Genomic DNA, 11,883 nt, shown 5'->3' on the forward strand with positions numbered 1-11,883 from the left:
AAGAAGAGAGATCAGAATCAGATGTAGCACCAGTGTCTTTGTAAACAACACATGCTCATAGAACAGTGACCCGAACCGTCATGTTTCCTGCTGTCTCCCACAGCCAGGCTGCGTCAACACCACGGAGATGGACATCCGCAAGTGTCGAAGAGAGAAGAACCCACACAGGGTGAAAAAGGTGACAGACTGAGACAACATAGGAGTGGACGTCCAGCTTCACTGTCCCAGATTAAATATAGCGTAATTTTCTCTAAAGTAAATGCTGAAATAACAGATCATTTATAGTTTATATAGTGATTTCTTAATTATTTACATATTTAAATTACATCTTTAAATTTGAGACATTTTATAACTTTTTTAAACTTTCTCGTGAAAGCATGGATGATGATGATACCCTGTCTTTGTTAGCATCTGAATCACAGCACTTGAGGTAATGTTGAAACACAGATGTGGAAGTGTTTTAAGGCAAATTCTCAAACATTCCTTCCTTAAGTGATATCATGAAAAAGTCAGTGAAGATGGTAAAAGACTGTTTTTATCTATGGTGAAATAAATCAACATGGACTGAAAGGCCACGCAGTGAGGGATAAGCCAATTCTGCACATATAACTTCATAATTTGCTGAAGTTATATGTGCAGGACATGGAGACAAGGTGAGTGCATATGCACTCATAGATAAAGGCCTTAATTTATGCCCTATAGTCTGATGAAAAGGAAAATTGAAGTCACAATGAGAGACATTTGGAGGAAAAAAGGGAAAAATTGAAAACGTCATTTATGGTAATTGAGAAGTAATGAAGTGATTATCACAATACTTTTAATCCTTCTTGTTATCAAAACTGGCCTAAAACAGGACAGGTGTGAGATTCTGATTCAATTTCAAACAGTTAGAAAAAATACTACTTTGAAATCAGAAAGATATTTGGTTCAGAAACATGGGAGGAAAAAAGCAACAAAAAAAACAAAACCATAAAGTTGTCACTAATATTAACTAACACATCCACATACCAGTGGTATTAATACAAAACCATATCTGTCTATCATTTTTCTCTCACTTTTTCCAGTCGGTCTATGGAGTGCCAGACGACGGCCAGAGCCAACCAAGTCCAATCCACATCAGTTCCCAGCCGAGCAGGAAGCCCACCAAAGAGGACGTTCAGAAGGAGGTAAGTGTGACATTACGCTCAACACTTCATTACCACCAATCTGCCTTCCTCATCCATCATAAAGACAATCAGAGACATAGACTGATGAGCTGTTACCTTATTAAGCCCCTTTTTTTCTCTGTCTCCTTCCGCCCTCAGATAACCTTTTTGAACATCCAGCTTGACAGACACTGTATGAAGGTTTCCAAAGTGGCCGACAGCCTGATGACCTACACAGAGCAGTTTATGGAATATGACCCCTTTGTATCAGGCGTGGAGCCCTCGAACCCATGGATTAGTGAGGACGCCGCCTTCTGGGACATGGAGGCAAGGTGAGGCTTGTTGCTGAGAACAGGGGGATTGGTGGATTTTGGCCATTAGTCCAGTATAACTGGGGCTATTTGAAGTGAGGGAACTGCTGCTGAACTGCTGCTATGTGTTAATTCCAGCATTCCCGAATGTGTACTGACATCCCAGTCTCAGATTTTTATTTTATTATCTTCTCTTCTGATTTGTTTTCCATTGAGCAGCCATGATCCCAGTCAACAGCGGGTAAAGAAGTGGGGCTTCTCCCTGGAGGAGGCGCTGAAGGACCCGGTGGGACGGGACCAGTTTCTGAAGTTCCTGGAGTCAGAGTTCAGCTCAGAGAACCTGCGGTGAGACTTCTTCTCAGCACTTCACGAAGATTCTTCAGAAAAGCTTTAAAATATTCGATTCACATTAAAATCTTATTGAATGCTGTGGTAGGTTCTGGTTAGCGGTGCAGGACCTGAAGCGACGGCCGCTCCAGGAGGTTTCCACCAGGGCCCAAGAGATCTGGCAGGAGTTTCTGGCTGAGGGAGCGCCAAGCTCCATCAACCTGGACTCTCACAGCTACGAGAGGACCAGCCAGAACCTCAAAGACCCCGGGCGATACAGCTATGAAGACGCTCAGGTTGACTGTGTGGCTCTCTTCATGGATGCATGTGACTTCATATTTTCATGAATGTATACACACACAAAAAAACAAACACCAGAAATACCTACTCAAAGGAAAAAGCCTTTCACTGTAGAAGTGACTAAGAGGGGAGTGGGGGTACTGGGTAAGTGGAAAGAGAAATAAATGACAGAGTGTGTTTGTGGCAGGGCCTAATGAGGCGAGTAATACCATGAATAGGTCCTTCACTCAGCTCACAGAGGATTACATTGGTCTTAAAATGTACTGGTGATGTGTCATGTGCAGCGTCTCTGACTGGCAGTACATCACTCAGTTCTGCTCTACTGTTGGCAGCAGCAGCTCTCATTCATACACACACACACACCGACTGGATCAATAAACAAAACCTCGCAAAAGTGCTTTCCCGTTTCTCACATTACAATCTGAAACTGCAATGTATTTTATTGGGATTTTATTTACTGTATCAACAGTAAGCAAGGAATAACTGTGTAGTAAAAGGAAATGGGATGGGATGAATTTGTATGCAGCACACTTTACTTAATTCTAAATAAAATCTAGTGCAATTTACTCTTTTTGAAAGCCGCCTCAGTACAAAAAAGGATTTCAATTCAATTCAGTTTATGAGCTGGAGAGAAATATGTTCTGTGAAATGACTTCAAATGGATATTAGCAGGTTACCTCAAGAAGAAAATTAGTACATTGCCTGAACACATTGTCCCTATACATTCAAACAAGTTGGTAAGTTCAGACTTAAATCAAACTTAAAATAATCTGTGACAAAACTTAAAAAGTGATGAACACACTTTTTATCTAGTCAAAGCAGAAACATTGACTCAGGGTGACTGACTACAAACGCATTCCTCACTTTTCAGACTTAATGCAAATATATTCTGAAATATATATATATTTTTCTTCCTTTCCACTTTGTTCCCACCTCACATCATGCACTGCTTTTTGTTGGTGAATCCTTAAGATGAATTCATTCAGGTTTGCCTTTTCATTGTGACAAAATGTAAAAAAAAAAACCAGTTTGAATGGTCTGAGCATACTGTCTGCATCAATGTCTTCCTAATTATACATCAGTATTTTTCTGGCTGGTTTCATGCTACACAAATTCATCTTTTTTCTTTTCCTGCTGCAGGAGCACATATTCAAGCTCATGAAAAGTGACAGCTATGCACGCTTTTTGCGATCCAACATCTACCAAGATCTCCTGTCAGCCCGAAAAAAGGTGAGTTTTTCTGTAGCCCTGACTCTGACCTTCGCTCCACATTCTGCCTGCATTTCTCAAACTAGTTTGATTCTTTGTTTATGATGTAATAATAATACTAGGCTTGAAAAAGAGAGTGTTGGATTTTATCCTTTAAGTTCTGCTTTGAGCCTGAAGGATTTTATGTCTTATGAGAATTCTGAAATATTTTGGTGGCAAAACTGTTACTTAGCTGCTTAATATTTGTTCAAATTCATACCTATGGTGATAGGTATGAATTTTTAAGCATATAATAATGACATGTTTCACACAAGTTTAAAAGTAAGAAAAAAGAGTCAAGAATGCAAAAAAAATGTATTTTAATTAGTAAAGGAGAACAATCATGTATCAGTGATAAGTAGAATAATACTTGTAGTATCTGCACTTTTATTACTAGCATATATAAATGTACCTCCCCCTTTCTGCAAAGGAAGAGCTACATTTTGTGGGCTATTGATGGGTTTCACATGCAAAACCTTGTTCTTACACACTTGCAAGAACAAGATTTGCATTAATTGTGGTAAGAAACTTTTTCCTTTTTATGATGCAGTTCATTGATTGGTGTCTTAATATTTCCTTTTAGAAACCAGAGGTGCAAATCAAATTTTATTAATGATCCAAAGTACATCAAAACAGCTTGCAACCATATTATAACCTATTTCACACATAGCCAGGTTTATATGTAGGAGGTTCAGTCTTTTTTCTTCAAAAAACAAATCTTCTATTTCATTATTTTCACTCCGTAACATTCTCAGCAATGTACATCAAAATAGACGTATTTCCAAGACCAAAGTGAAGAAACATGAAAAAACTAATTCAGACATCAAGGCATAACAAATCACTGTCAACCCAAGAAGAAAGTAATAAATGTCCTCAGCCCTTTAAATCAGTTTGGTTTCATCATCATAACAGTACTTGCCATCACTCCTTATATGGTCATCAAGGTTACTGTCTCATGAAGACTCGTCATGTCAGAAAAGTGTATTTAAAAATGACTTATCAACTTGATAAACAGCAGAAAAACCCCGTGATGTTTTATTTGTGTGACCTAAACTGTTTTTAGGTTTTTGACACCAAAAAGTAAGGAAAAATGCCCTTTAGTACGAAGACATTTTGATTTGGTTTTGGTTATAAACACCCTATATAAATATGCATATAAACATCCTTTCTTTCAGGAATAAAGGTAAATAGTTGCAAATATTGTAAATAAAGCTGTGCTTATGAGCCTCTTTCTGCTTATTTGTGTTAGGGCAGTGATGCTTTACCAGAAAATTAATTCAGTTTTTACACTGGTGAGACTGGAGTGTGATTAAAGACTGCAAAAATGTAAGAGCAAAGAATCTGCTCAAGCATTCAAAGAACCAACGGAAGAAACACTGACAAACTCTAACGACACTAAACAAGACATCTTTTATAAAGCGATGTACTGATTGATGTCAAAAAACAACCTGTTTTGATGTGTTTATTGCTTTAATCTGTGCCTCCTGTAGAGCTAAAGCTCTTAAAAGAAAATCTTCTTAGCTGTTTAATTGTGTAATATGGAGCTTTTCATCAGATCACAGCTTCCTCTGTTCATGCCAGCCTTTCTGCCCTCTCTCATTTGGACACTGCTCCCTCTGCTGGCCTTTCACTGATCCTACACCCTTTTCCCCATATGTAACCCCATCTGCTCTGCCTGCACTGGGCCCTCGCTTTCTGCAATGCCTGGCCTCCTCTTTTTTTAATTTTATTCCCTGCACTATTGACACCACTGCCAACCTTCCTCCCGTCAACACCCATACCTGACCCAAACACTCACCCTGCTTCCCCCCTCCCAAAACAGCAGCCAGCAGACACTGAACAAGGTCGTCGCACCTCCTTGGAGAAGTTCACCCGCAGCGTGGTAAGTCATTTGGAGCTGCGGCTGTTCATATCACAGAAACCACACTGGCTGGCTCACTATCAGTGGCTTTTGCAATTACAACCATATTACACTCTGTTGTGGCTTTCTAAACGTGTGTGAGCATGTGTTGGTGTGAACGAGAGACTATTACAGTGACGTGAGTGATTGCACCAAAGTAAATCTCTGGGTCCTCCCATATTAGATCAATCAGAAGTTTCCTCCTTAAATTTTTGATTGTATTAATTTCTTTTGGTAAACATGTTTTCATGAGTTTTGATATACAGTATTTTAAAATACTTTAAACAATGATTGAGTCAAGATAGTTTTTTTTTGTTTTTTTTTTAACTTATGTTAACAAAATTTTATAGATTTTCTGTCTTTTAAAATAATAAGTGTTGATACTGAAGCAGTTTTAATTAATTTTTTTTATTTAAGAAAAACTGTGGTTGTAAAATAAATAAAATTTTGGGAAAAATAAGGTCACAGTCAACCAAACTATACACAGAACATAAGACGTATATATTTTAAAAGAAATTAATTTGCTAATTTATTATTTATATTTAAGCTATATACAATAAACATGATGTAACAAGCATTCAATGAATTTTAAACATTTTATTCTGCTTTACATTTAAATTAGCAGTACTAGAAATAGATTTTTTTTAAACTATTTTTGAACTGTTTTCTGTTTGGACTTTGCCTTAAATCCATTTTACAAGCACTGAAACATAAAAACCTTCATACTGCAAGCAGAAAGTAGAAATATTGTGAGCAAAATGTTATTGTTTTTTTATATATATTGTGGACATTTGTATATGACTTTGATGAATAAGATAAACAGTTTTGTTCCAAACACAAAACCTGGCGGATGCTATAATACCCATTTGTAACTAGCAGCAAGTATTTAACTTCAAACATTGATACCCACTCATTCAATTTAAAACTGTACCTCAAAAGTACCTTTAAAGCACCTTAATTTGTCTCCTAATTCACATTTAAATTATATCATCCTGGCCTCTACCTGATAGGTGACTGTAACTTAGTATATAATATTGTTTTATCCTTGATGTACATAGATTAATTGTCATCTGGAAACAGAAGAACACAATAGAAAATTTGAGGTGGGAAATGTTTTAAGAGATTAGTGGCTTTGTAGTTTGTAGATTACTTCTCCTATCAGCATATCAGACAGTTAATGATTTCTTTGTTACTATTACTTTTTTATTTAACTTTCCAGGGGAAGTCTTTGGCGGGAAAGCGTCTGACAGGCCTTATGCAGTCATCCTGACACAGCCTGTCCTGGAGAGCCACGACCAGACCCTGCAGGTGGGCTGACAGCCACACAGGGGCCGGGGCAGGGCCGCAAACAGCGGAGCCGGGGTGCACAGGGCTGCTGCAGAGGCTCTCGGACACTGCTTCGAGGTCCGCTGGTGTTCTGCTGCTGCAGTGCTGGGTCTACTGGGCTGAACCACCCAAACAGAACCACTGCGGAAGGGACGATGCCTACAAGACGATCCTCAGCTAACGAATCACACGGCATGCGGTGTAAAAGAATAAGCACATTCAAACTAATACTGCCCTGTCTTCATCATCTAGAGGGCAAACGGTTGTCCGGCTTGACTTGGCTTATTAATTTTATTGTCTTTATATTCTTTCATTTGTGTTTTCCACAACACTTTGGGGCCATAAATGTTAAAAGGAGGTGTGCATCTGTTCTCACAAGGCAGTCAGCAATAAAAACAAACAAATCTGAAACATTAAAGAAAAGTCCACCTAGCTTCTTTTGATATCTGTAAAACACCTATCATAATGTCTTTATTGAAGTAAGTAAGAAAAGTCTGGTGATTAGTAAGAGTACACACCCCCCTTCATATATATAGCAGATTCTTCAATCTTCATTACATTCCAAAATCTGAATCTGACACAAGGGCTTAATGTAGCAACCATAAGGCACTGATGCATGTTTAATCCCGATGTCCTTGTTGAGAGTCATGTTTTAGCAGCACCGCTTTGTAATGAGACCTGTGCCTATAAGGTGGGTTTGGTTGACTGCTCGTAAACTTAACCAACTCCAAAAGTCTGTGTGAATACCTTCGAGGCCTAAAAGCATGATTCACTAGTACGGTTAAGTGAAACAGTGTGATTTGAGCTTTTAGTGTTGACAAGGTTTGTGTGTTCTGCTGCCGGGGTCAGTGTTCTAGAATAGTGCTGAAAGTTTTCAGTGCCATGGGAGCTTCAATCTGGTGGTGTATAAACCACAGGACCGTCAACAGTGTTTCAGGACACCACTGTGCTGTGAGTACATCATGTTAAAAGATGATACAGGTGGATTTAAATAAGTTTCAACATAATAAAAAAGTAAATTTATTTATGTAATTCAGTCCAACCTAACTATAGTGACCTGGAGGAGGGGAATGAGGCAGAACACATGAAGCATGGGACATCACGGCCCTTGCATGTCCTAATCATGCTTTTAGGCAAATAACATGTGACCAAAGAACCATAATGCTACCATTGTCACAGTGATTCTCTAGTTCGAGCATTTCTGAAACAGGCTAACTGTAGCCGGTGCTCTTTGTAAGCACCGGCTACAGTTTATCTCTGATGTTCGTCTCATCAGTGTAACGGTGCCTGAATGGCATGCCTTCCCCATAGAGCACTGACTGCAAGTTGTCCTGTGCTCTTTGGAGCTTCCTGTTTCAGGAATTAGCATCAAGCTAAAGCACTCACAGCAAAAGTCAGCCAAGGGTGTGATTTCTCATATTACATGTGTGGTACCGAGTGACAGACTGACTGGAAACTTATTTGTAGATTCATTACACACAGAGATATACATTTTAAGTATTTATTTTTGTTAATTTGATGGTTTATTTATGATTGCGTGTGAAATCTCAAATTTCACTTTTTCTCAAATTAAATATTTGAACAGTATGTTTAGAACAAATTTTTGAAAATGGACTTATAATACAGTATTTGCTTCCAGTATTTAGTCTGGGGTACTTCAGCATAAATTACTCCATCAATGAAGCATGGCATGGAGGTAATCAGCTGCTGGAGTTAGGTAGCTCATGTTGTTTTGATAGCGGCCATTATCTTGTCTGTATTGTTGGCTTTAGTGTCTCTCATCTTCATCTTGATAATGGAGGAAGATGATTCTGTATTAAATTTGTTTGTTTGCTGGGACATAAAACAACATCTCCTTAAATCTAGTCAGAAAATGGAAGCATTAAAAATCTCCTCGCGAATACATTCACCAATTGAAGTGGGCTGACACCAGGACATGAAATGGCTTCCGAAGTCCTCACTGGCTGTGGAAACTTCACTATTGTGAACTTTGTAACTTGGATTGTGTGGCTTCACTCTAAATTTACTTTAACCTTGAAGGAGGACTTTGGCTTCCTTAGCCCAGATTTTTGTCCTTAGTCCAGACAAGACACTTCTAAAATTGTCTGTGGTTGAGGACTGGCTGGAAAGTTGTGGATTATGTCCTGGGTTCATTTGTGTGTGATGGCTCTCAAAGCACAAACTTCAGCTAATGTCCACGTCTTAAGAATCGTCTCCAAATCCTTGAATCGGCATTGCTTCATTGTTCCGGTTATCACTGTTCTCAATCAAATACTTTCCTTCCACTTAACTTTCTATCAATGTTCTTTATCACCACACTTTCATTGTGCAAGCTATCAATAACTGTCTAATGGACAATAATCATGTCAGCACTCTTCTCTATGACTGAGTGGGCAATAGGAAAACATTTCAGTTTTTTTAAAATCCACTTTTGAACTTGGTTTTATGCTAACTCGTAATCTTAACAGAAACAAAGATCTGTGTGTAATGAATCTATTCTGATTATATTCTAATTATATTCTTTGATGACTTGCTGCCCTGTGAGGGACATCTTCTGTTTTGTTGCACGGTTATATTTGCTATTCTCTGAAACAATTACCCATTTTCATTTCTCTCTGTCTGATAACTGTCGAGTGTTTGTCATGTGGAAAATGGTGCATGTTGGAGCACGATGAAGTGCAGGGGACTGAGCTGAAGCAGGACTCACTAATGAATGGACATCTGAAATCTGAAATGGACTGAAGAGGAAGCAATGAGAATATTAAGGCCCCTTTGCTCCATTGTGGCTGCTGCCTTCTTCTACACACAAGAAGTGCTGGGACACAGCTCCCCTCAGAGGCCACTGACTGCAACAGTGAAAAACTAGAAAGCGCCGTTGACTGTCTCATCGGTTATTTTTTAGTAGTCATTGCAATGCACTGTACAAGTCATGACGCTAATTATTCTTATTAACCTATCCCAATAACCTCCTAAATGTAAGGTAGAGAGATGCTTAAGTCGAGTCTATGTACCAAATGTTATCCTCAGCACAAACATGGTGACACTGCGTGCCAAGTGCATTGTAAATTTAAACTGGTTACATTTCATTATCCGAAAGCACACTTTAGTATGATGCGAGCACATTACTATGCATGTTACATATTCAGGGCATTTTTGTGCTTTTAGTTTCTCGATCAGCAAGATAACTACTGGCACTCTAAAACACTCAAAGCACTTGTTATCTGTTCACGGGTACCAAATAATAAAATCTCTGGACCTGTCTGCTCTCTGCTGCTGTTTGCTGTTCTGACTCATGGAAGAAAAATAAGCTGGAAGAGTCTCTCATTTACACAAAAAGCAAAATATAAATCAAATAACACGAGAACAAAAATCAATATTTTTGTATTGTGTTTGAATCTTTGGTTTTAATTTTACAATGTTTGTTCTGCTGGTCGTAGCACCTCTGCAAATGCGTAGCAAGACTCCTCTTTTGCAGTAGCCTATTCTAACTCTGAAAATAAAAACAACAAATTTTAATATTTTACATTTTAAGAAATGTAAAAATTTTTTACATTTCTTTTACATATTTATTTTCTTTTTGATTATCATCAACAGAGAATTATATATATATATATATATATATATATATATATATATATATATATATATATATATATATACATATATATATATATATATAATGTTTTTATATTCAAAATATCCTGGTATTAGGGTTTATAATGTCATGAAGTCAAAGATCCTTTTGAAGATAAAAAGACAAGAGTCGCTGCTTCTACAGAAACCACCCTTGGCTGGATCCAGTGATTTGTTCTACCAAAGTCTGCAAATGGTGAGACATGATTTATATGATGAACCATCATTACATCAAAGGTTTTTTATTTTGTTTTGCTCTGATGGTCGATGGGTCAGCTAATTAGCCTTTTTCTCGTAGCCATTTTCTAGTTTATAGAAATCAACACACCACACAACATACATTAACTTGAATGTACGTTCTTGAAAAGTTGCCAAGAGAAATAAATCTCTGTGTGATGTACCACAGGGAAACAGGAAGACATGGATTATAAGTAAAAGTTGAAAAAGTGACAACTATATATATAAAAAAATGCTTAATTTACATATTTATGTTTCATAACAACTGTAAGAGTTGTCATTAAGTGCGGCCTTGATGGATTTATTAAAAACAATTACTCGCTATGGGTTTTTCTTTCTTGCCATGAATTAACTAACTCAAATTAAGGTTGTATTATTTTATCATTTTAAGTATACTACTGCAATAAAAGATTGATATATTTTAATGCATCTAACACTTTTTGCCAGGGCTAACAATAAAGGTAATGTATACTTAAAAAAATAAAAAAATAAAAAGAACCATGCTTATAGCCATTCAATGCACCTTTCTGATTAATTTCTTAAAACTGAGATTCAAGTTGTAAAACATTTTTCTGAGTTTTGATGCCATGTGCACAATTGATAAAACATCTAATATTTTATAATTTAATCCTATAATTTAATCCTAAACTAGGACATTTGTTTTGACTTTAAATATGTGGCTTTGTGATACACTCTCAATTTATTTCTCGCAGGAACTTCTTAGGTCATAGCTGACTTTTGGTTATATTTATTATCAGAGTAAAGGGAGTGAATACACATCGCTCAGTTGTTATAAAACCACCATTTTCTTTTTATCTCAAAATGATGCACTAATTTGTGTTGGTTTATCCATTTTGATAGAATTTAAAGCCAGGATAAAAATAAATACTTTGCTTTGCTACGATTTCTACAAATACATGTTTGTGAAGCAACACCAGGTCCGGCTCAAGCCTCCATGGGGCCCTAAGCGAAATGTGGTTTTGGGGCCCTCTAGTTCTGCTAACAATGTGGACCAGCTGCAATCAGCAGCCCGATCATTAGATCATTCACACACCTGCTATAAACTTATTGCATCTCTGGCAGTGCTGTTTACATTATATACATGTATAATATAGGATACATTTTTTGGCCAACTGATTTATCGACCAGTTTATTTCTGGGCGCTGATTTCCTTAATTTTGGAGATTGTGATCGGCCGATACTTCCATGTGAAGCCCATCTTATCCCCTAATCTTATCTTCGTCAGAAAAGGTTTAAAAATCAGCCTCTGTCCTCTTCTGCTCTACAGTGAGAGGTTTGACTGACGGATCAGCCCACCAGGTCAGGTCTGCTCGTTTACAGTTAACAATATTCACCCCACTGTTGCCAACTCACCGACGTTCTTGCTATATTTAGATGATTTACATTGTTTTGCTTACTTAACTTCTGACCGGAGTTTTGGACGTTTGGATACGCT

The 11,883-nt window shown here is 37.5% G+C and overlaps 1 protein-coding gene across 5 annotated transcripts in view; it reads left to right on the forward strand.

Annotated features, from left to right (window-relative positions):
• Positions 1-9,916, forward strand: part of LOC114134095 (regulator of G-protein signaling 6-like) — a 47,353-nt gene extending 37,437 nt beyond the window's left edge. For 2 of the 5 annotated variants that reach the window (XM_028000389.1, XM_028000390.1), the window contains exons 10-16: positions 104-178; positions 1,065-1,166; positions 1,305-1,477; positions 1,676-1,801; positions 1,893-2,079; positions 3,224-3,313; positions 5,154-5,511. In XM_028000389.1, coding sequence (XP_027856190.1) covers positions 104-178; positions 1,065-1,166; positions 1,305-1,477; positions 1,676-1,801; positions 1,893-2,079; positions 3,224-3,313; positions 5,154-5,333 — 933 coding nt within the window. In that variant the 3' untranslated portion in view covers positions 5,334-5,511. Of the gene's footprint in view, positions 1-103; positions 179-1,064; positions 1,167-1,304; positions 1,478-1,675; positions 1,802-1,892; positions 2,080-3,223; positions 3,314-5,153; positions 5,512-6,450 lie in introns of those variants that run through there. The other 3 variants (XM_028000391.1, XM_028000392.1, XM_028000394.1) reach the window with 3 other exon arrangements.
• Positions 9,917-11,883: the final 1,967 nt, after the last annotated feature.

This window comes from Xiphophorus couchianus, chromosome 19 (assembly GCF_001444195.1).
Source record: "Xiphophorus couchianus chromosome 19, X_couchianus-1.0, whole genome shotgun sequence".
NCBI lineage: Eukaryota > Metazoa > Chordata > Actinopteri > Cyprinodontiformes > Poeciliidae > Xiphophorus > Xiphophorus couchianus.